The 25,860-nt window shown below is 39.2% G+C and overlaps 1 protein-coding gene across 2 annotated transcripts in view; it reads right to left on the minus strand.

The window, feature by feature from the left end:
- Positions 1-25,860, minus strand: part of KANK1 (KN motif and ankyrin repeat domains 1) — a 140,932-nt gene that overhangs the window by 53,515 nt on the left and 61,557 nt on the right. For both annotated transcript variants that reach the window (XM_032212782.1, XM_032212781.1), the window contains one exon: positions 10,333-10,446. In XM_032212782.1, coding sequence (XP_032068673.1) covers positions 10,333-10,369 — 37 coding nt within the window. In that variant the 5' untranslated portion in view covers positions 10,370-10,446. The remainder of the gene's footprint in view (positions 1-10,332; positions 10,447-25,860) is intronic.

The following is a 25,860-nucleotide window of genomic DNA, read 5'->3' on the forward strand; positions in this document are numbered from 1 at the left end:
ACGGCAAGATGAACCATTAGAGATCTCTGATGTGGAGGCGAGCCCACGGAACGATGCCAATGGCGGAGACCATGGTGCCTAGTAGTTTAGACAGAGTGGCTAAGGACACCTTGCGCTTCCTGGCTATCGAGGCTAGCTGTCTAAGCGCTATCTGTCTGTCAGGCGACAGGAAGACCATGCCCGCCTGGGTGTCTATTCTGGCTCCTAGGTGAATCAGACTAGTAGAGGGGTGGAGGTGACTCTTGGCTAGGTTCACTGTAAACCTGTGGTCCCTCAGGACTGTCATGGTGACGTCTAGGTCTCGCAGGGCGCCCCTAAAGGAAGATGACTGCAGAAGCAGGTCATCCAGGTAACATTGGATGCGCACCAGGACCTGTCTCAGGTGCGCTGCCAGCGCTGCCATTACCTTCGTAAATACCCTCGGGGCCGAAGATAGCCCGAAGGGGAGGGCCCGGTACTGATAGTGGTGTTCCATGTAGCAGAATCTGAGATACCTGCGGTAACATTCCCATTCCTGGGCAATGGGAATGTGCAGATAGGCCTCAGTGAGGTCTATGGATGTGAGAAAGTCTCCCTGTCTAACCCCCTCCAAGATAGAGTACAGGGAGTGCATCTTGAACCTCCTATAGCAAATGGAACAGTTAAGGCGTTTCAGGTCAAGGATCGCTCTCCAGCCCCCAGAGGCCTTGGGGATGACAAACAGGATGGAGTAGTGCCCCTGACCCTGTTGCTCTGGAGGCACCGGCTGGATCGCCCTGATTTCCAACAGGTGTTGGATGGCTTCCTGCATCAGCAACCTCCGGGTCGGGTTCTTAGAAACCGGACATATCCGGAAGAAGCTCGGGGGACTGGAAAGAAATTCGAGTGAAAGGCCATGCCTGATGGTCTTCTGCACCCATCTGTCAGAGGAGGTGAGGTCCCAGAGGTCGGCAAAGTGCACTAAGCACCCCCCAATGGGGAGAACGCTGGGCCTAGCTTTAATTTCTGTGGAAGGAGAAATGCTTGCAGCCCCCCTCCGCCTCCTTTGCCCCCTCAAAAGGGCCGTTTCTGCTGCCTGCCTCTGCGTACCTCTGCCTAGCAGGGAATCCCTCCTGGTACTGCCTGCTTCCAGAGAACCCTGCCTCTGACCCCCTAAAGGAGTCCTGACCCCGAAAGAAGGAACCAGAGTCCTGACCCTGGGAGTAGGAGCGTCTTGGGTATGGAGTTGACCTGAAGCCGCCTTTCTTCTGGGCAGTGGCCAGGACCTTCCTCTTGTCCTTGTTCTCAATCAGGAACCGGTCCAGAGCCGAGCCAAAGAGGGAGTCCCCTGTGAAGGGAGCCGAAGCCAGGCGCCACTTGTGACGAACCTCCACCTGCCACTGTCGTAGCCACAGCAGCCTGCGTGATGCTACCGATGATGCGATCGCCCTGGAAGCAAATCTGGCTGCAGCCAGGGTGGCATCCAATGAGAACTGGATGGCTGCTGCCAGCCTGTTGATGTCCTGATGTGACCGGGCATCTGCTATGGGGATGCGTTGCTGTAGCTCCTGCAGCCACAGCAAGGATGATCTGATGATGAAGGAGGCTGTGGTGGATGCTTTCACAGCCCAGGCCGCTGCTTGATGACCCCTCTGCAAGGTGAGGTCCGCCTTCTTGTCCTCTGCCTTCAAGGCATCCTCTGGCTCCCCAGGCATGTTAATGGATGTATGAAGAGCCACAACTGGATCATCTATGGCGGGCTGCGCAAGTAGCTTAGCCAGCTCTTGGTCCACATTGAAGAACACCTTGTCTGAAGAGGAGGGTGAGGGGCCTGTTGTAGGAGATGTCCATTGGCGCCTTATCAGGTCGAGGAAGGTCTTGGGTGTAGGAACGGTGTCTGCCTCAATGGCCTGCTCATCGAAGATGTTCTCCGCTGAGAAGCCCTGGCGTTGAGGTGTGGCCTCCGCTGCTCTGTTGCCTAGCTTGACTGTTGCCTTGGCCTTGAAGAGCAGGGATTTAAACAGTGAGGGCTGGAACAACCCGGTGAATGTAGGTTTAGGAGGCATGCCTTCATCCTCTGACAGCTTGAGTTCCCTGATCTCGCCTTCCTCACTTTCATTGTCACTGTCCTCCTGGGATGAATCTGAGGAGCTGTGAATCTCTTCCTCCTGGGCTTCTGGGAATTCAGGAGCCCTGGGGTGGGTGGGAGGGGGTCCCCTGAGGCTGTGGCTGTTGGAATGCTGCTGCCATATATTGCTGAAAAGCCTGCATCATTAACTCCTGGAAGTTGGGGGCCCCTGTGGAAGGTGTCTGGCTGGGGCTGATGCCCCCCTGAGCAGGGGGACTGCCCAAGAGGGGAAGTCCAGTAGGCAAGGCTGCCCCCACAGTAGGTGTGGTAGGGGATTGCCACCCCTGAGTAGAGCCCCAAAGTCCTGAGGTGTCTATAGGGATGCTTGCTGGCAGGGCTGGATTCTCCACTGAGCCTCCACTGGATAAGGGAGTGCCTGGATTTTCTCCCCCTTTGCCTGGGGTGGCCTGATGGCTGGCAGCCTTCTTGCAGAGCCTCTCTAAAACCTTATGCCTTCTCCACTCGTACTTAGAGGGCTGGGAGGGCTTGTGACCCCCCCTCCTCTGGATCTGCCCTGTGGGAAAGGTGCTTGGATTTGCATTTAGCCTTTCCTCTCCCCCCCTCCTCGGGCAGTCTCTGGGGAAGCCACTGACCTGGATGCTTGCTCTTCTGCCCCTCCGGTGGGGCTGCAGTCCATGCTTGCAGCTGCCTGGGATTCTCCTTCCTGGTAGCTGCTGGGCGCCGCCATCTTGGATCACGTGGGTCTTCCCGGCTTCGAAATGGCGCCGACCAGCTTGCAAAGGGGTGCGAAATTTAAAGGTGCCTGAAGAGTGACTTGTGCTCCAGGGAGCTTGCTGCACGCGCTCCCAGCCGGATTCTCTTCCTCCTGTCTCTTCTCTGATGCCGCTGTGGCCAGGAACGGCTTCTTCAGCTTCCTCACGATTCTCTGGCCACGTGGAGGGAGCGCGGGCGCTCCAGGGCGTTTGGAAGCCCCGGTTCGTCGCTCAACCCTTGAGGGGAGCAACGGAGAGCTCCAGCGACTTACAAGCCTCAGCGGTAGGGCTGCCTGCTAGAGGCTTTTGCCCAGCCTCCTGGCCAAGGTCCTCACTGAGTGTCTTCAGATGTGCTCAGTGGCCAGGGCAGCGTGCCGCCCCAGGGGGCTAGTGGCAGTCCCAATCCTTCAGGAGGCTGTGCGTGGAGCAGGGAGGCAAAACTCGACGGGTCCAACTGAATTTCCCTTAGATCCTAGTAAATTGCTGGAGATCCAGAATGAGCAACCTTTCACGATCGATTTGAGTCAGAAAAACTGGGGATTCCTGGTGCCAGGGGGGGCTTCCCAAAGAGCTTATCTGACTCAATCCAATCACGAGAGGATAAGGTCAACCCATTCTGGATACTCCTCCCCCCTCACTGGAGAAAGTCCTAGTCTTGCAACCACAATTGAGCCCAAAATATCTGTTACTAAGCAAGACATTTAAGTGAGTTTTGCCCCATTTTATGACCTTTCTCGCCACAGTTGTTAAGTTAATCACTGTGTAGTTGTTAACTTAGTAACTTGGTTATTAAGTGAATCTGGCGTCCCCATTGACTTTGCTTGTCAGAAGGTTGCAAACAATGCTCTCATGACCCCAGGGACCCTGCAACCAGTTGCCAAGCATTTAAATTTTGGTCATGTGATGCTGCAATGGTTGAAAGTGTGAGAAATGGTCATGTCACTTTTTTCCGTGCCATTGTAACTTCAATCACTAAATGAATGGTTGTAAGTTAAGGACTACCTGTACAAATAATTGCAGACGATCACTACAATAATAATCAATGTACTCATCACTTAAAAGAGTTTTTCAACTGCCCTGTATGCCATAAAAATCATAAGTTTTGAAAGCCAAATAGTGGTGCTAGGCAGTTTAAAAGAAAAACTAATTGACTCTCGGCCAGCATGAACTGAACCAGGCATGCATAATTTCTCTTCTGCCTCCATTCTCTCTCCATACCCCAAAAAGACACTCTCAGATAGCAATGTCTCATTTTGTAGCACACTATCCCTGCTACCAGAAAGAGAAGAGACAACACTTCAAGCTTTCCATAAAGCTTCTTTACCTCTAGAGGTGCTGTGCCATTAAGTCCATTATCCGTGACCACTAGTCATGCTACCTGAAAATTACTAGTTACAGTCCAACACATTCAGAGATATCAGATTGGGAAACAAAGGTCTAAATAGACAATTATCATAAAATCATAGAGTTGGAAGGGTCTCAGTGTTAATTTAGTCTAATTTCCTGTTCAGTGCAGTAGTAGGAAGAATAAGGTGGCAGAAATAGACTCTAGGTAGTAGAAATAAAATCATAAGGCAGAAAATTTAACACAGTAAATGACAAACATTTTATGCAGAATTTTTAAAAATGTTATCTTACTTGCAATTAAAAGTTGTATATCAGAATTATATTATGTATATATTATAATTCTCAACCAGTGCAATCCTACAATTTTTAGTGGTGTACAGGAAAAAAAGTCCATAATATAATAACAAATGCAGTACAGATACAAAAATTAAAAGCAGCAACCTAATTAAAACAATAAACATTACTGTTCGCTGAACTAATTTAAAAAGCCCTTTAGAAAAGGACTTGCTTAACTTGATTCCAGAAGGCGAGCAAAATTGAGCTAATCCCATTGCAGGGAAAAGGTTGTTCCATAATATGGGGGCTATAAAAAGAAACTATTCTTCCTAGCCTTAACCCCACTGATAAAAAGTAATGGAGAAGTATGGGGATTTTGGTGCCAAGCCATACACAAATTAAAGCCAGCACTGGAAAACTATTGGCAACCAATGCAAGTCTTGCAGTACAAGGATAATGTACTCATAGCATTTAGCGCAAGTTCCAAATGTTTTTGAGCAGTCCATGTAAAGCACATTCAGGGTGGTGATGAGAACCTACATTACTGCCCCTCCCACTGCATGTAAGGCTGCAACTGGTGCACTGGTGACCATTGCATCTGCCCATCTAGTAGTAATCCAGAAAGTCTCCCAAATTTTGGGTCTGATTTCCCAGGAACAGAGCCTGAGCAACATAGAACATTGCCATTTTAAAAGTAATATTTATTAAATATTTTTCTACTAAAAGATACATATAAAAGAAAAAAAGAATAAAAAGAAAACGTGCAAAAAAATCCAGGAAAAAAAATGACTAAGAGAACAAAAGTAAGAAAAATAAGTGGCTTCTAATTTTTTTGCAACAGAAATCAACCAAATTATCAAACCTTCTTCCTTGACATTAACCAATTTCTTCATCCCCTTGTTTTTTTTCAATCATTAAATCTGTTAAGTCATCACTTTTCTCTCTTTTCAGCAAAAATGTGAGATAGAACTGTGTTGAATGAGCAGCAACTCCAATTTGCTTGGTTCCAGCTACAGCCTGTTTCTCTCCACTCAGGTCACATGGATTCTAGCACTAAGGCAAAATTTCAACCATACCATTGAACGAACCCAGGGTTGTAAAATAGAATAGGCCAGGGTCACTCCAAATTAACAGGTGATCTTTCTCTAGTGGCTTCAGGTAAATGTTTAAAAGTTATAGGAAGAGAATCAAGCCTCACTGCCCCTAACCTGTGAAATGAGGTGTCTCTTCACCTCCAAGCACTGATTGAAATCACCCACCAAGAAGGAATGGAACCATTGGAGCACAGTGCCACCAATCCTTAATTCCCAAAGATTGTTCAGGATACCATGGTCAATGGAATCGGAGGCAGCTGATAGGTTTAACAGGAGCAGAAAGGATAAACTCCTCTGTCTAGAACCTGCCAGGCCTGAATCCCTTTTATGGTCCCAATAATTTGCCTTCTCTAAGATGCTCTGAAATTGCCTTCCTACCATGACCTCAACAAGGAAAAGGGAAGGTCAGAGCAACACAAAAGTTATCTGATAGCACTGTATCAAATATCTCATCTCTCTTTCAGGATACACTGATGACTTTTAGAATTACACACATGAAATAAGTGCTGAAATTCTGAACTGAACTCTTTCAGGTAAATCTACTCTGAATATTCTTATGCCTGCTCCACTCTCTGTCCCATTGTAAAACAAGCACAGATCAAAAGTGAGAAGCCATCCTTTTAAATGTTATTTGTGTTGGAAGCAGAAAACTGAAAAAGAAGGAATTCCAAATAGAACTAATAGAACTGTTTACATGGTTGAAGTGCTGGAAATATACCTCATTTTATGTTATAAAATCCAAAGTCGAACTAGAATTAAATTGTATATTCACTCAGAATTTAAATACTCAAGATAATAGAATTCTCTCATTTCTCTACCATTAGCAAGTATCATTCAGCTGAACTTCTGAATAGGTGGTTCATTGTGTTAATGACCTGACATGTAATATGGACAAAGTTTCTTTAATATGGTTTAAAACAGACACAAATCATTGTTGGTACAATTTATTAATCAATAGCTTTACAGAATACAAAAATATTTTACAGATTAACAGCAAAGCTGAAAAATGACATGATCATTTTCAAATGTATTCAGATATATGAAATCACTGCAAATCTCATAAAGTGTGTACATAAAGAACATCTTATTTTAGGCTTTTTTGACCAATTATCCTTTTGACGTTTACACTATCTCAGAGGCACATGCTCTCTAATAGTGTTCAAAAAACACATGACAAATATTTTATATTTCTACAGAGCTTTCACATAGATGAAAAATCATAAAGAACTCTTAATCGGAAGATTTCCATCAGTATTCCTTACAAACATGCACAAAAAATAACAAATCCACTTCAAACATGCAATTAAAGATTCAGCACTCACCATTAGCAGCATAATATGGAAATGTTCCTTGAAATAACTTATATCTGGATGTGTGTGCGAAGACTACCAAATTCTGAAATCAGCACATATTCCAGCAATGAAATCGATAAGCAAACATTCTGGTCATTTTCTACTCCCTAATGGATTCTGAGAGGAGCCTTCAACTCTTCAGCTTGACTTTCCACTCCTTGATCACAAAGCAATTAAGAAACCTGTTTCAAAGCTCTCAACGCCCAATTATTATTACAAGACCAGACTCCTTTACCCAGCAGAGAGATAATAACAGATGTGTAGGGAAACCAATGCTATTATGAAATGCTCAAGATTTAGACAAACAGACCTATGAAAACTAAGCTCAACACGTTAGAACTAAGGACTTAAGGGTGTACAGAATAAAACAAGTCTCAACAGTCCCCAAGCAAAGCATGATGTGAAACTTTTCATGTAGGAACTTTAAGACACTCCCAGTGAGTTATGGGCCAATCTGGATTATACACAGGCCTAGAAACTTGGACAGACCACTTAATTCCTTAGTTATAATATACTTGTCTATAGCAAAGCAGTTTCACAGGAGAAAGAAAGAAAAAGAAGGTAACTGTAACAGTGTTAAACAAGCTAACTGTGGTTGAAAGGCTAGATCAACCTTCCTAATGCCGCAACCCTTTAATAAATTATTTTATGTTTTCTGTATTTTTTTCGAAAGTATGTGTTAGATGAATCCTTAATTCGTAATAGGCTATACATGTACTATTGTAAAGCAATATTTATATTAGCAGGTTTTTATAGAGCATTTACAGTTTATCTGCATTTTAAAAATCTCTGATTGTACAAAAAAAATACATGATTTTTGTGCAAAATGCAAGCACAAAATTTATGCATATATTGAAATAACATTTACCCCTTAAACAGTGGAATTTCCTTTTCTTATTAGGTGAATGATTGCAAGAGAGTTTCTTTATTACTAGACAATAAAGAAACTCATTTTACACTACAAATTTATATCTACACATTCTATGCATAATTTTACTCCCAAGAGAAAGATTGCCTCCCTAAAATTCTCATCTTTCTGAATAGAGTGCCAACACTTAAAGCAACTTCTATAATTATAAAACTTAAACATTTTTGAATAAAATTTGATGCCTGTGATCCTTCAATTTATTCTAACATCTTATATTTAAATCTTTAAGATTATTTATCTTTAAGATTATTTATCTAGCTTGTTGTTTATTTGATTTATAAATGGCTTTCTACCCAGATGGCAAAGACCTTAGAATTCTTAAAGGTTTTATTTAGTTTTATATTTTTACTGAACCCTGATATACTTATTATACTAGCTTAAGTCAATCCCAACAGTAAATCTGTCTGTCTGTCTGTCTGTCTGACTGACTGGTCTGTCCGTCTGTCCGTCCATCCATCCATCCATCCATCCATCCATCCATCCATCCATCCATCCATCCATCCATCCATCTATCTAGCTATCTAGCTATCTATCATCTATCTTTCTCATGGGTTTGAAATACTGCAGGAAAAAATATTAATGTAATTGGATTTCCTGGATAAGATCATATAGCACCAAAAACCATTATGTTCATTTCTGGATGATGGGACCCCTGTGTTAAATTCAAGGCCTCCTGTTTACATTTTCAAATAGTTTGAGGCTATGTTACCTGACGAGGTTTACTCCCTTTAATTAACTTATCAGGGACTCTGCCTAGATGCCCTTCCTATGAAGTAAGACTGGAGGCTTAAAACCACAGAGTTATTTTCAAAGAGTGAAATAAAGGTACAGTATGTAAATGAAGTTTGATTACTGAGACTTAGTAATTCCTCAACTTAGTAACAGGCATATCAGGACTGAAAGAATTGGAATGCTGGCTGGTGGATTCTGGGAGTTGATGTCCACACATCATAAAGTTGACAAGCTTAAAAACATTGTTCTATGAACTAATCATTTCCTCATCTCTCATTTAAACCACATACTACCTCAAGATTTACATAGCCATAATTAACTATCAACTTAATACTTAATGGTGGCCATCATTAAGGATTCACTGGCCGCACCTAACCAATGTAATTGTTTGTTACTTATAAACAGAGCCTAAAGGTTTTAGGGATTGTAAAAACACATGCTACTGGGCTTGCCAGCAGTCCTCTGATCTAAGGAAAAAGTAAACATAAAAAGGAATTGAGAAAAAGAGAAGACAAGTATGTTTAGCTGTTAATTAAAAAAGGGATGCAGGAGTTATAATGGATAGGTGGAATGAAATCAGTTGAGAAGCCAATACAGATGGTCTTACTGTAAGATCTACTCACTCTGGTGAATGTAAGTGAGAGCATCTTTGCAACTTAACAAACATTCCAAAGGCACAATCCTTAGTTTGACTATGATTAACTTGTCTGTTATTCTTCAGTTTAGGTCCATGATGGCAAATATATGGCACGCGTGCCAGAGGTGATACAGAGTGCCCTCTCTGTGGGCATGTGCGCTCTTCTGGTTTCTAGCACTGGTCTTTGCGGACGCCGGAACACTGAAAAACCGCCTGAAAACAGACCAAAAAATGCCCCCAAAATAGGACATTTTTCAGGACATTTTGGGGCTGTTTGTCAGGCCAAAAACAACCTGTAAACCAGCCTAAAATGGCCCCAAAAATGGCCTGAAGCAGCCCCAAAAATGCTCAAAAAATGTGCGTGCTGGCAAGCTGGTCTTTGGGTTTCCTGTGTTCCAGCACACACACACACATTCTGGTTTGGGCACTCAATGCCGAAAATGTTCGCCATCACTCATTTTGGTGAATAAGGCTAGTTCTTTTAATTCTTTCAACTGTAGAACAAGTATCTATGGAGATTCTCAATAATCAAGGTCACAGTTTCCCCAAAGATGCCATTCAAAAGGCAACAGGATTTTCTTGGAATTTTTTTTCTTTTCCCTGATGAGAAGGAAAATGTCTTCAAGAAAATAGGAAGTCCAATTGCCTTTTGAATAGCACCTTTGTAAGACAAGTAGAATATGGAAGAATAAAAGGCATTCCATTTTGTACATATGCAAATATAGTTGTATAGGTTTATCTATTAGGGCAGACTCCTCCAACCTAATGCCATGTATAGTATGTTGTACCTTTCTAAATATAAATGTTCCCATAATGAAAATATAAGTTTCACATCTCTAAGGACTGAAATCTCCCCTTCCCCATGTATGTATGTATGTATGTATGTATGTATGTATGTATGTATGTATGTATGTAGAAATAAACAGAAAAGTGCAGTCATCCAGAATGCATTTTGCACCCTGGATTAATATGAACCAATTAACATGCAAGAGCCATCCAAGCACAGACATTATTAAAATGGGAATCGTAAGGTAGAGATTTTATGTTCACATTTTCATAACTGAAGGGTGCCCACACAGGTTCAGATAAATTTAAAGAATTTAAAATATATTAGGTTCATTTTCCCTTATAAAAGAAGGACTTATTACAACTAAGACAAAACATTACCTGTAAAACTGCCATTAATATTCACTGAGTGGGCCATGTTTGCTCACTGGCAAATCCAGCACCTGATTGTTAGAGGAGTCATGCAAATCAAGCATCAAGTCCAAGGCATGCAACCTGAAATAAAGAAAGAGAAATCATTATAACATTGTATTTAAAAAACATTTCTTAATAAAAGCCCCCAAAATACAGACTGCCATTCTATATTCAAACCTGAAAGGTTGTGAAGTAGGAAGTCTAAGAACAGCAGAAATTCCTTTATTTTAATATGCTACCATCAGGCCATTTGGGGAATTAACTTGATTCTTACAACGAACCACGAGCTGGACCACCACATGAAGAAGTTTAGACTGTCTGCATAAACACCTACATCAATACATATCCCACCTGTCTTTTAGTGAACAGAAGCAAGCCTGCATCCGACGTGCTCATCTACTGTGCTTAATTGCACACGTTTACCTATGTTAAAGAATCTCATTAAGTTACACACAGAGAGAACACACTACTAGCCACAGGGTCTTCCCATAAATGATTGCAGAAGCCTGGTTTCCAAACACCGTGCTTAAGTATGTTAATTGAACTTATGAGACTGCTACTTCTAGTAGCTTAAAACTAAACTAACTAACCTACTACAAACTACAGTAATTGGTTTCTGTCATTTTGAAGTAAGATGTATCTTTCATTTGTTTGCCAAGGCAAGAATATTTCTGGTTACTCACTTAAGGATTAACAGATCTGTAAGAGAATATTTATTTATTTAGATATTTTTCTTTTATCCTGCCTTTATTTCTTTATAAGTAACTCAAAGTGGCAAACATATCTAATACTACTTCCTTCTTCTATTTTCCACAGAACAAGTTAGGTTGGGCTGAGAGAGAGTGACTGGCTCAAAGTCACCCATCTGGCTTTCATGCCTAAGGCAGGACTATCCCAAAGGTATTTTTTCAAGAGGCAACTGGAGTTTCTGGTTTTTCTTTGAAGATGTTTCACTTCTCATCCAAGAAGCTTCTTCAGCTGAAGAAGCTAAACGTCTTCAAAGAAAAACCAGAAACTCCAGTTGCCTCTTGAAAAAGCACCTTTGGGACAACCATGACTTGGATGACTGAGAATCTCCACAGACATAAGGCATGATTAGAATTCCCAGCCTCCTGGTTTCTAGATTAGTACCTTAACCACTACAGAGATCATTTTCCATTCAAATTTTACTGCTAACTATTATTATTTATTGTTATTTATTTAACAATAAATTCAGTCCATGCTTTTCATTGGCTACAAGACCAACATGTCACTGGAAGGAAGGCTTAACTACACAAATTCTTTACGCAGTTCTTTTAATCTATGCAATGAGAATTTTTAATGGATTATCAAACCATGAAAGGACAGAAAATAATAAAACATATACATAGCACAGTAAAAGGAAATAAGTAAAACTCAATTTACAAAAGTAATAATCTTATTCTTCCTTAGCACAGTTTCTGGAATATTATTATACTAAAATGATACAGTATCTTTTATTGGTTATTAACTCTCTTTGGAACTTGTTACAACACTACGTCTAGCAGAAGATAGATGAAACTAAATATTGATTAAATTTTTAAAAAGAATAGAACTGCCAAAATACAATCTATATTATTTGTTGCAATGCTGAGGCTGGCATTCTATCCTTATCAGTCTTGAGTTTTAATTGAGTCACACCTTGAAATTGTAGGGTTCTGGAAGACTTCTAGGCAAATGCAAGAACAGGTAAGGGCTGGCCAAGAATGCAATTTCTTAATATAAATGGTGTTGAGATGGGGAAAGCCCCCTTAATTCAGGTTTCAGATTTCTACAGAAATCTGAAACCTGCAGAAAGCTAGTCCTAAAGTTCTGTAAAATGCAGAATAGGAATGCAAATCAAAATAAGCAAGGAAATTGAACGGGAACACCTATCCACTCTAGAATTGAAATCACCAGGACCAGATGAATTACATCCCAGGGTTCTGAAGGAATTGGCAGATGTGATCTCTGAACCACTGAACCATATCTTTCAAAGGACCTGGATACCGGGGATCTATTAGATTACTGATAGGGCTGATCAAGGGCTGATCAAATTCCCATCTTAAAAAAAGGAAAAGCAATAAATCCAATAAACTACAGACCTATCAGCGTGACATCAGTATCTGGGAAGATTCTGGAAAGCAACAAATCTGCAAACTTCTAGAGGTAAACAAAGTCATACAGAAGCCAATATGGGTTTGCCAAAAACAGATGAGGCCAGACAAATCTTATTGTATTCTTTGACATGTGACAAAATTAGTGGATCAGAGAAATGCTGCGGATATCATTTTCTTGGACTAGAGTAAGGCATTTGATAAAGTGGACCATAACCTACTATTTGATAAAATAGAAAAATGTAGGTTAGACAGCATCATCACCAGATGGATTCATAAATGACTGATTAACCACATTCAATGTGTAGTCTTAATGGAGCTGCATCTATATTGGGGGAAGTATGCAGTAAGGTACTGCAAGGCTCTGTCTTCGGCCAAGTATTCTTCAATATCTTCATCAATGATTTAGGGGATAGAAGGGGAACTCATCAAATCTGCACATGACACAAAGCTGGAAGGAATAACCAACACTCCAGAAGATAGGCTCAAGATACAGAAGGATCTCAACAGACATGGATACTGAGCCTTATCTAACAAAATGAAATTCAATGGGGGAAAAGTTATGGGTACTCCAGCACCGGAGGTTTTAAAGAAAAGATTTGACAAAGATTTGTCTGAATTATAGAGTTTCCTGCTTGAGCAGAGGGTTGGACTAGAAGACCTCCAAGGTCTTTCCAATTCTTTTTACTGTTTATTGATTCATATTATGATATGAATGACAATTTTTAATGAAACAGCCTATATCAAAATGGTGAGCTACAGGTCAGAGGCCGCCACTATACCAGAATGATTTCAGCTTAATTATAATATATAAGAGGCCCTTGGTGCTCTCTGATTTAGTTTTCTTGCAGACATTTTATTAGGTAGCTAGGTAGCATCATCAGTGCACTGATTATGTTACCTAGTTGGGTAATGAAACCTTTGCAAGAAGACAACAAAACTCAGATCCCTCATTTCAATACTGAGCTACAATATTCTCTTTTTATCGGTATAATATTTAAATATGCAATAAGTATTATCTACACCACAAATAGCTGAAGCTATAAGTAAAACAGCCTTTGTTCCCAAATTCACATTTTAAAACCTTAATAGATGAAACAAAGATTGCAGGATCCAATCTGGACCAGTCACCGGAACCAGAGGTTTTGTCTTCTGAGTTTTTGAACTCATGTTGCAGCATATCTTCAGGGAGCTTCTCTCTAGCTAGTAACAGACCCGATTTGGATCATGCAACATTATCCTGGGAGACGTATATTCGCCTTCATTCATGAAACAAAGATTGTTTCCACTGAAACAGCAAACAGAGTACCTTACATCTTCCAATATATTGTGACTGCAGTTGCCAACATATATAGAGCAGAGGAGAACTGCTTTAGACAGTATACCAATACATATTTATTTTAAATTTGACAATAGCTATGGAAGTTCTCCAAATCTCCCTAAATTCTATATCTTTTCAAAATCCCTGCAAATACATTTCCTCAGGTTTATTGCTTTATTAAATGAACATATAGACCAGGCCTGGACAACCTGTAGAGAAGAAATGACAATATTGATAAATTAAAAAACTGCAATCCATAAAGGAACAGCTAATGTGCCAATCAGCAATTCAACGGCTAGCAGAGTGCCAACAGTGATGAGCTGGCAGTGTTGGTGAGGCCTGGAGCTGTAGGAGGCATTCAGCAGCATGTCTTTGTTTTGGGGGGAGGGGTGCAACTTCTTTTGGTAATGACAACATTTAAGAGCAGTGAATTTATTGAGCTTTTTTAAAAAATACCAGCAGACTGTAAAGGGCACTAACTACCTAATCCAGCACTTGAGAGCAGATCTTTAAAGCTATCCAGAACACCATTGTACACAACACAATTTTATATCTAACTATTAAAGACTTTCTTGAAAATATTTTAAAGTATGATGTAAACAAGAACTAGCATTTAAATTTGATTAGCCAATCTGCAACTTTTTATACTAAAATTCCTTTCTAATCTGACAAGTTACCAAGAGTTGTCTATGAAAATAATTCATAGTTGGTATTCCATTTCTTTAAAATAGTATTGAATATTTAAAATGTCATTAAGGATTACAAATGTACTTCTATAGACTTATAATTTATCAATTCTTTTTTTTTAAAAAACCTTTATAGTTTTTGTATATGGACTTGTTTTATCCTTTATTATGCTGCTTCTATTTTCTTATAAATTGATGCACTATTGAAAGCTGAAAATACACATTTTCTCCTCTCAGCCATATGAAAGCTGGGCATGTTTTGTGCTTGAACTAAACACAGGTACCTGGTGGCAACCAAGCCCTTTCAGGCCCCAATCAAACTGTATTCATATGAATCCTCTTCTGCTTTCATACAGTAATTCAGTTTCTAAATTATAAAATTGTCTATGTATTTCCCTTCACCTAACACCCTTGCCATTGTTTCATCCTGATAATTATATTGTTAAAAAAAAAACCACTGTAGATTCTTAAATTCTTTTTTAAAAATGAAGAAAAATTATAGCCCATCCCTATTATAAACAATCTTAATAATTGCACAGATAAAGTAAGCTTAACAGAAAAAAAGATTTGCCATTCTGTATTTTGTGGATAAGAGCCTATTGCATTGGAGAAAGTGAAATCTTAACACTTTACGTTAGGTTCTTGTCCACAAAAATTGTGCACCAACAATGCTTATGCTACAGTAAATAATCCTCTCCCAAGTAGATTTATTTCAAGAGTTAGACTGCTTGTCAAGTCTCTTATCTCAGCCATTTAACAATTCACTGAAAAAAGCAATAGGCATCATTAAGAACATATCTTTCAGCAGGGTTTCATTGTGCTACCTAGACAGTATATTTCAAATCTGAAACACTACATAGTTTGATAATAAAAACAATGATAAAAGCTGCTTTCCTGGCAGAGAATGTCAGGTGCCACAGGAGGGAAACTGTCCAAAGGTAACTGTGATAGATATGCTAACACATATTAATTAACCCATGTGATTATACTTTAGAATTTGACATATTCAGAACAATGCAAATATCCAAATTCACCACCATGCCACTTTGTCTGATTGGTTAAACAACTGGCAAGTTGATGTGGAAAGGTCAAACAAATAACCCCTGTCCTCCCCCCCCCCAAAAAAAAACCCCACACACAGGAAGAACACACATTAATCCTAGAAAGACCGAAACAACTGAGGCATTCATAACACAAGGTTTCACTTGCCTAAGTTTTATTTGCTCCATTACTATAAATCATCTTAAGAATAGTGGCATAGAACTGTGCTAAATAAATCTAAGATTTTAATGCATCCTTTATTTATCCTGTGTATGATAGAAAGACTGGTATTCTTAGTAAGAAAGTATCAACTCATTTAGTGCCTTGCAGTTCTCCATTTAAACAAATATTTCTTTAGGAAAAAAATGTCATTTCACAAAACAACCAACTGCATCACAAATAGATCTTAATTTTCTAACCACCCCTATGTGGGTTTCCTTACCTAGATATCTGTAGAAACATCACTATGTCCAATTCTTCATTCATATGTACAATTATTAAAAAGTTTGGAAGTTTAAGCCGATTTCTGTTAAATTAAAGACAGTATATGCACATGCACCATGCTATACCTTTAAGCTATGGTAACCCAATTCCCCAAACCCAATTTTTAAGTAGTTTATCACTTGCGATGCTATTGGGATTCTCTGCAGCCCTTTGAAAAATGTAAGAGCGATTTAAAAAAAAACCTTAAATCTCCCTAAAATAATTAAGTTGGGAACTTAAGAAAAGATTTGTCTTCATGCATTGATAAAATAATTTCTCTTGCACTAAAATATTCATCAAATGTATCCACTTTGGTACTACAATTACACTGTTTGGATTTATAAGATGAAACTGTTGGTAGCACAAGTTATGCTTAAGGAATCAAAGTCCTATTGAGTCCAAAATCCACTCAACTACAGCCTTGAAGCTAATAACTGGACATTGGAAAACTAACAATCATCAATTTTTCAGCTTATATTTTCTCCATACATTTTTGAAACTGGAATTCTCCTTCCACTTACACCTTTGAATTCAAGCCATGTTTTCCCAAGTGAAAGCAACAGCAGTTTTGAAGAAGAAAAAGGCAACATCTGTCCAACTCTATTTTCTAAAGAATAACCAGATACTCACAGTAATTCATTAACCACAATTTTCAGTGAAAAGAGTACCTGGTATTTTTAGCAGTACTTTCTTGAGTGATTTGCAATCCATTTACTTCAAAGCATAACACTCTATTTACCAGCTCCCCAGATGTCATGGGGAAGCTTTCAAAAAAAAAAATAATCTATATGTTCTTCCTGACACAAAACAGTTTTATCTGGGTGAGCCTAAGTACCTTAGAAATAGTTCAACTACATAAAATATAGAGAGTTGTATTACAAAAGTAGAATTAAATTAATCTGTAATTCTTGATAATAAATGCTAGAGATTATTCTTTCTAATAAGGAAACTGAATATTTGAATATCAATTTAAAAGCAAATTATAGCTATTAAATTGTAAGGGAAGTAAAAACATTAGATATTATTTCTGTTTAATCTACAAAAGCAACATACTCAGCCTTATAAAATGCTGAAGACACTTAAGGAGAGTTATACAGATGTTTGAAGGGACACAATCAGAAATTGGAAATAATCAGACCTACCGAAAGTCAAATCAGGCTAATAATTGTTTCTTATTCTGACATGCAATTCAAGGTAGAGGAGTTCTGACTTTCTATTATCTACCAGAGGGAAAAGCACATATATTTATGACTATATGTTAATGTTAAAAAAACCAATAAAATAAGAAGGAATTTGATGGCAATTTAATTAATAAGTATGAAAACACATACTTTTTTTTTATTGTATACAGCCCAGAGTTGGTCTATGAGTGAGATAGGTGGTCTTTAAATCTGACAGAAAGATAGACATTATAAAATGGGGGACAGGAATTTTCAAGTCCTCCTTTTAGAAACTGTTTTCAAGTATCTATTCTTTTGAGTACCGTATTTTTTGGATTATAAAACACACCTGACTATAAGATGCACCTACATTTAGAAGAGGAAAACAACCAAAAAAAGATTTTTGGCCTCCACACACCACATTTTCAGCTCTTTTGGGGGCCTTTTTTGAGGCCTTTTCCAGCCTTTTTTCTACCCATTTTTGAGGGTTTTGGGTTCGTTTTTGAGGCTTTTCTCAGCCCATTTTTGAGGCTTTTTTCAGCCCAATTTTGAAGCTTTTCTCGGGCCGTTTTTGAGGCTTTTGGGGGGCTGTTTTTGAGGCTTTTTCGGACTATTTTTGAGGCTTTTGGGGGGCCATTTAAAAAAAATAGGCTAAAAAAGCTTCAAAAGAGCCTGAAAACAGCCCAGAAAAAGCCTCAAAAACGGGTTGAAGAAAGCCTCAAAAACAGGCCACCCACACACACACAAAACAGGCTGAGGAAAGGCAAGAAAACAGGCCGAAAAAAGCCAAAAAATGGGTCGTTGCTTCGGTAATATTCAGTCTATAAAATGCACAGACATTTTCACACACTTTTGGGAGACAAAAAGGTGCATCTTATTGTCCGAAAAATATGGTACTTTCTTAAGTATGCTACATTCTTCAATAAGAATGTGATTAAATTGGCAGGAGAATGGTTATAAGAAACATCAATGTCATTTGAGACACATAGATTGAGGGAACATCGTGGAAAAGGAAGGATGGTGGCAAGAAAAAGGATGGTCTTTCTACATCCGAAGGGATGTTTGTCAAAGATGGAAAGAAGTTATATTTCTTTTCTTATCTAAAGGTTAGAAAAATAGTAACCAATTTTGTAATAAAATGGTAAAAATAAGAATCTCTTTTTCAGTTTCTAAATACCATTTCCAGAATACTGGGCAACATATTATGTTCTGACTAGGAAGTTATTAGACTGATCAATGGTGGTCACTCTGAGTTGGGGGGCATATCTATTAATTGCTGAATTCAATCCCACTCTTATTACAATAGTTTTCATGAGTGGAAACCTTTTCTCCCCATTTTTATCATGTCTCCCTCATTTAGGTAATAATTTTACAATTTAGGACAGGACATGTTTGTTTACAGCCATATCCATATTTACATGCTGGTCTGTTTATCTTCGGGATGCGGTGGCTCAGTGGCTAAGACAATGAGCTTGTCAATCAGAAAGGTCAGCAGTTTGGCAGTTTGAATGCCTAGCGCCACGTAACAGAGTGAGCTTCTGTTACTTGTCCCAGCTTCTGCCAATGTAGCAGTTCGAAAGCATGTACAAATGCAAATAGAAAAATAGGAACCATCTTTGGTGGGAAGGTAAGTATTCCGTGCGCCTTCGGCATTTAGTCATGCCGGGCAGATGACCTCAGAGATGTCTTCGGACAGCGCTGGCTCTTCGGCTTTGAAAGGGAGAAGAGTACAGCCCCCTAGAGTCAGGAACAACTAGCACATATGTACGAGCGGAACTTTTACCTTTACCTGTTTATCTTGAACCAACTCTGGAATTCAAGTCTTATCCTAGTTTGATATATAGTTTTACATTCAAAAAATAAAGGGCAAATCATCTAAAACAATCAGAAATGGGTCAGGTAATGAACTCTTAAGATCATTTCATGAAAATAATGTTGTACAGTCAACTGTAAAAGCAACAGAATAGAAAAAACCCTACAGACTCTATTTTGAAAACATTTCATAGGTATCATTTTAGACAGCCTTGACTAATTTTACAAAAATTAAAGAATCTGCTATCTTCATTGATATTAATAATGTATTTTTTTTCTGCCATTTTTCTCTCTTTTAAAAGGAGGATGAAGAGATGCATGTAGACATTGAAGGTGGTACACACAAATCATGTTCACTCCCATTTCCTATAATATTTGAGCCTGAAGGATCTATGCCTATCTACAGATCTAGCTATACAAGCACTCAAAGAAAGTTTAATTGCTAGGCAGAACCTCAAGTATGAAAGATTTCTTAATTTCTCGTAAGATGTTTCCCACAGAAGAAAGTGAGGAATGATTGCTCAGCTCACAAAATAAGGTGGAGACTTAAAAACAAAAGTCTTCCTGGAAAGGAAACCCGAAGAACATGAAGGAGACATATAGGCTAGAAATCTAAGATAGACTTAGGCAATCCTTGTCACTGAAGATTCCTTGTGGTTGGTTTTAGTACAGAGCAATGTTGCCCTGTGCTTCTGAGATAGACGGGACAATGTTGCACTAATGAAGAATGTATTTATTTATTTAAAATACTTACATGCTATCCATTTCAAAAGCAGAACTCTGGGTAGCTCACAAATTCATTATAAAAACAACAACACACAGGGAATGAAAAATACTCCCCTCCAAGTAAAATGATATATGGTACCACACCCACATTCCCTTGATGCAACTCACAACACTCTCCTTCAAACTCCAACTTCACCCTACCCCAATACTTGGTGGAAAATCAAGCTCTTCAAGACATGTCAGACTCCTGGATCTCAAAAGGAAGGGTGTTCTATAGGGGTGGGGCAGCCACAGAAGACACATGCTTCCTAGGTCCCACTAATGGCAACAACTAAGGAAGTTGCTGCTTGATGACAGCCCAGGTAAGACTCTTGAAGTGTTTCTGAATGTGGGATCTGAAGGTTCACTGAAAAGACAGCCGACTGGATCCCCAAAATGGCCACTGCTGAAGGGAACACAGGTGGCCGATCAGAGCCGAAATGACAGATGTTGCCGAAAAGAATGGCCGGTGGCTAAGAGGAAACATCAAACAGCGGTGCAATACGGAACAATCAGAAACAGCTGCAAAAATGGTAAAATCCCCGAAGCAAGCCGTAGCTCAGCGCTGTGGGGAAAGGCTCTGTCCTGTTGCGGCAGTATGTATTCAAATCCGGCTGCCTCACGAGGAGGGTGTCACGTCCAGACTAACAAGGTTTGACAATAAAGTAGCTCGCCAGTGCACTTTGATTAGCAAGACAAATCTACCACCAGCGTTCGGATGGAAAGGCTTGGCGGTATGCTCAACACGCGGTTAGGAGCAATTAGCACTTTGACAGTTCTCAACACATGGTTAGGGAATTTGCCTGGTCAGGCCTTACTATGGAACAGTTGCCAGCTATGTGGTGACCATTAGTGACTTCAATGATAGTCTGGAAGTCCTAATATAGCTCCTCTGCAGTAATAAAGATCTTGGATGTTGAAGACTCCAACATAGGTAATTTTGAAAAAACTGCCTATTAACCTGGAGAGTGAATAGAAGATACATCTCTTTGGGCTTAGACTGACTTAAGAACTGGATCCAGTCAAGCCAAGGAGGTGTGTCCAAACAATTCAAACTCAGTCTAATAGGCAGAATGGGCTAATAGGCAGAAATTATAACCCATGCATGGAGTCTCCAAGCAGCACAGGAGAACAGCTGAGGCAGAGGTCACCAACCTCCACGAGAAAATTGTGGTGGTCTGTGACATACCCGGATGGAGGAGCTGCTCCGGGATGACTCATTTTCTCTCTCTCTGAAATATGAGACCGGCCAGGCAGCTCCTGGTGAGGCTGGAAATCTCTGCCATAGAGGGAGGTACGTGCAACTTGAAACTTTGTAGGAGGTGCAACTTCAAAGGAGTAGTGCACACCTCACCTGCCATAACGAAGTAATGTTGTTGTTGCAGCTTGGAGGGAGTTTGCAGCGCAAGCAGGCTAAAGCAATGGGTGTCAGCAATTTGCAGCTCTATTGTCCCCCTGCTGCAGCTTCCTGTTGGCTGACCACTGCCCCTCGCCCTCACCTCCTAGTCACTCCTCTCCTGGCCTGAGAAGGGAAGGGCGGGGGATGGAGATTCACTCCATATTCTAGAGGGGGAGCGAAGCTTCATCTCTTGCTGAATCCCGCAGGTGTTTCTTCCAGCCCTTGGTGATGCTGTGCGTCTGGAAGGAGTGCGACTTCTTCTCCGCCCCAAGACACTGACTGGCCCGAGATACTGGTTTTGTTTTCTGTGTGAAATGGATCCAAATGGCTGTCTGAGTGTTTAAGGTTGCAGAAATAAGCGGCCAAGCTAAGTGCTTGAAGGACCCCATCTCATCTCCAGGAGTCCAGGTGCTTCAGTGAGCAGAGCACTGGATTCATATTAGTGGTCTGCAGGATTGAAAATTATGAATTTAGTGGTCCCTGAGGCCTGAAAGGTTGGCGACCCCCGAGCTGGGGGACTTTGCGCTAGTCATTCTCTCTCCATCCAACCCACCTCACAGGGTTGTTGTGGTGAAATAGGAAGAAGAAGGTATGTCAGATGTGTTCATCACCTTGAGTTATTTGTACAAAGGCAAAATACAAAAAAATAAAATAAAAAATATATGTAGGACTTCTTCAAGTCATTCTAAAAATAAAATTGTGGCAGGTTATCAGCCAAGCCAAGAATGGAATCTATTGGTACATACTACATATAGAGTGCTAAGAAAAGTGACAATTACTGAAAGTAAATGGTGCTTGATATCTTAATAATAGGGAAAAATGCACAAGAGATGTTTTGCCTTGTGTCTTGCATCAAATCCTGTACATTCACAAAATCCTTTGACAATTTGGATGGGTTTTTTCCATAGCTTTTAATTCAGACTTCATGCAAATTGTTAAGATTGGGTTTCCCTTTCCATAATTTCATCTGGGAATTATGACAGATGTAGTACTATATATCTGTAAAATATTAGTTGAAGATGACTGCCTAGCTCCATTTTCTAATCATTGCTAAAATGTTTTGTCAGCTGTACTTAAAGAAAAAAGGATAATTATTCTTTAAACTTTGACATTGAAATGTTTCTTGAACATTTTAAATCTTGTCATTATTAATGGTAATCATTTATCATTACCTTATATAACATTGGTTTTAATTAGTATTTGTGTATCCCAATATTAAAACATCTTTTAGGAAAAACTGAATTACTTTAGCATTATAGTGTTACAGCGTGATGTCACTTTTATTAACAAAACATTTTATCTGGAAAGCATTTTGGCTCTGAAAGAGCAATTAAGAATAAACAGGGTGATTAATAACATCCACTAAAACAAGGGTAATTATAGTGGGTGCTATTTAAAAAGTGCTGAGCATCAAACACCCGCTCAAGGGAACTGGAACTTGTGCATCCTCATCCTCCACAGCTAAATCACACCTATTATTGTGGTGTTATACCAGAAGCTATAAACTGAAAGGTGCTGTTATTTATAATTTAATCTGTATCTTACACCCAAAGAGGTCGAACTGGTAGTCCTAAGAACCATCTAACTGGGAATGGCTTAATTCTTTATCAAATTTACTTTACCAAGTGCAGATGTTGTAGAAATAAGAACTCTATGCTTTAAGCCCTGTTTGCAGTAAAAATAAAGTTAACAGCTATGACATTCTTCATCCTATCTCCAAGATCAACTTGCAATCCAGACAGCAACTGCATAGCCGAAGTATGATGAGATGGTCAGATTTAGTAATGATCAAATGCTGGCTTTGCTTCCTCTCCTACATATACTCAATCTATGGGGAACAAATGTACAGGATATAAATAACAAAATTGTTAGATCCTTACCTGAAAGCTGCATGCTTGGTACATTCATATAGTATTAAAAAAAGGGGGGGGGGCACAGATGGGAAGTTTCCTAGGTTCCAGCCAGAGTAAGCAAAGAGCTATGGGAGTTGTAGTCTAAGTACATGGAGGCTAGTTGTTCCCCCAATGTATTTTCATTTGATTTGATTTGATTTATTCCTATATTATCATCCATGTTAAGCATCATCTTGTATATTCATGTTACATATGCATTAACATTTATTATTGGCTCCTATGTATTATAATTTTTATTATTGTAATTGTTTTATATTATTTTTAATTTTGCTAGCAGCCCACAGTCACTGATATGAGCAGACTTGCAAATTGAATAAAAATAAAAGTAAATTAATAAATATGTTTCAGGAAAAAAGAGAATCAATTAATAATATCTATTTGATCAATGATTAGCAAAACCTTACCAAATTGATCAAATGCTCTTTGAATCAGCTTCTATTTTAATCCTATATAACTGTATAATTGGAGATAATCAGTATTTCATATTTTAATGCGGAATGCACTTACATTTAAGCAGAGTATAGATACCTATACTTGAATTACAATGTTTTCCAATGATAGGAAATCCAATTCTTCAAAAGACTCTTAAAATAAACAATAGATAATTATCACTTCTAGGCAACATTAATTACAAAGTATTATATATAAACAATTATATTCTAATAATAATATCTTGAATGTTTTATTTAAAAAGTTGCCCTGAGCATTTCAAAATAAGATGCCTAAAATTATTAATTGGAATGGATAGTAGTAAACAAGTACCTGAAAGTACATCATTAATTGCTTGATGTACATCATCCTATTTGATTGTTGCTTGTATGAGAGGGTGAGAAACAGGTACCTTGGTCTATGTATCAAAAGAATGACCCATTGGGATCTCCATGTCAAAACAACTTACCTTATGTGCGGTCAGAATTGGAAAATAACATTTAACACAGCACAGTACTTGAACAAAATGGTTTGGTTGAGATCTGCATATGTGGGACTGATTGGAGTAGATTGCAGTGTATTTTAGATTGCAGATCTTATTTTATTCCAATTCCATTTTAAATTGTATTTCATCAAATTCCATTTTATATTGCTTTTATCAAATTTTAGTAATAATTTGTTTCTGGAACTCTGCACTTTGATATGGCCCAAGGGCTAATAAATAAAGATCCAATGTCTATGAATTAAGAATTTTATTATTCCCCCATCTCAGGTTTGAATATACAAGGAAGATAATGTTATAGACCAGGGGTGTCAAACTCAAGACCCGGGGGCCGGATTTTGCCCGTAGGGTGCTTAGATCTGGCCCGCAGGGCTGCCCTAGAAACAGCAAAGGACCAGCCAGCAGTGCCTCTGCTAGCAAAAATGGAACTTGGGAGGGCCGCTATTTTTTCTGGCAGAGGGTTTCAGGAGGCCGTCGCAGCCGAAAATGGAGCTCGGGAGCCCATTTTTGTTGGGCACACAGGCACTCCCGACACGAGAAATGTCGAGCTGTCCTTGACACCTGGCCACACATCCCTTCCCCTCCAAGGTCAAACACAATCCTGATGCAGCCCTCAAATGAAATCGAGTTTGACACCCGTGTTATAGACTATACAAAATATGAAAATACTGTTTTAAGAAACTACATTTCTACCACATTTGGAAATCAACATTTGCTGTGTGTGTGAAAACATAGAAATTCAGTGTGATATGTGTGCAATTGTATTTTCACTGACACCCCAAATCTCCTATCTGAAGGTTGCATTAATTAAATGGTGCAATAAGAGTTGAGGATAACCAGTTGCTTGATGACAAATCTGATGCCAGCAATAAGCTGCTGCTGAAGCTTCGCAAGCAAGGGGGCCAAGATGGCCCCAAAGAATTTAAAGGAACTCTGGGAAAATCAGGATGGTGGACAGAATAAGTAGCCAAGGAGTGGAATGGCTGCTAAAGTGCCAGAGACACTGTTAATTTTATTTCTTGCCTAGACTGGGAGTGATGTCTAAATAAACAAAGGTCAAAAATCCTGAATGAGGAAGGCGTCTAGTTGTAAATGAAATAAATAGCTGTGGAAAATCAAATAGGATTTTTTTTTCTGTATCAGTTGCTATCACTGAGATTGAATTGAGGATATTAGAGAAACAAAATAATGTTAAATAAGATTTGTCATCTGACAGGCTTGGATCAATTTTACCCAGGTTTTTGAAGTAAATTAAGATTTCATGAAATCAACCAAATTTCATTTTTTTGCCTAAATGGTGGAGGTTCTGTTGATTCTTTCCATGGAAAAAAAATATCCATATTAAGACAACCTTTTGAAGAGGCTGATTCAAAGTTGAAAAACATTCACAAACTTTGCAGGGCAATGTTTCACAATCATTGTCAGTCCCTACATGGGTAAAAGGCATAGTTTAAGCTGTAGCAAATTACATTTATGAAAACTATTTGAAACCAAGGCTCAAATTCTATGCTGATATTAGCAAATATACTATTTCAGGCATGTTCTGTATATTTGTGTACATTCCAAACTATAATAGATACTCATGCCTCACCAAACTTCAGTTCTAAAGGTCAGATTTAATTTCATGACAACACTGGACAAGATAAAATCAGAATATACCACTGGCAACATACATTGGCAACAAACTTACCAAATCAGAATATACTGCTACTTTCTACATTTATTAAATACAAAAACATTTAAATACATTTATTTTTAATCAAGACATTTTTTATTTTCAGGTTATTACAATTATTGCATGAAATGATTCTTCCTGTTTATCAAGCTTTGTCTCGTAGTCCTCGACTTATGATTATAATTAAGCCCAAAA

Source organism: Thamnophis elegans, chromosome 3 (genome assembly GCF_009769535.1).
Source record: "Thamnophis elegans isolate rThaEle1 chromosome 3, rThaEle1.pri, whole genome shotgun sequence".
NCBI classification, from domain to species: domain Eukaryota; kingdom Metazoa; phylum Chordata; class Lepidosauria; order Squamata; family Colubridae; genus Thamnophis; species Thamnophis elegans.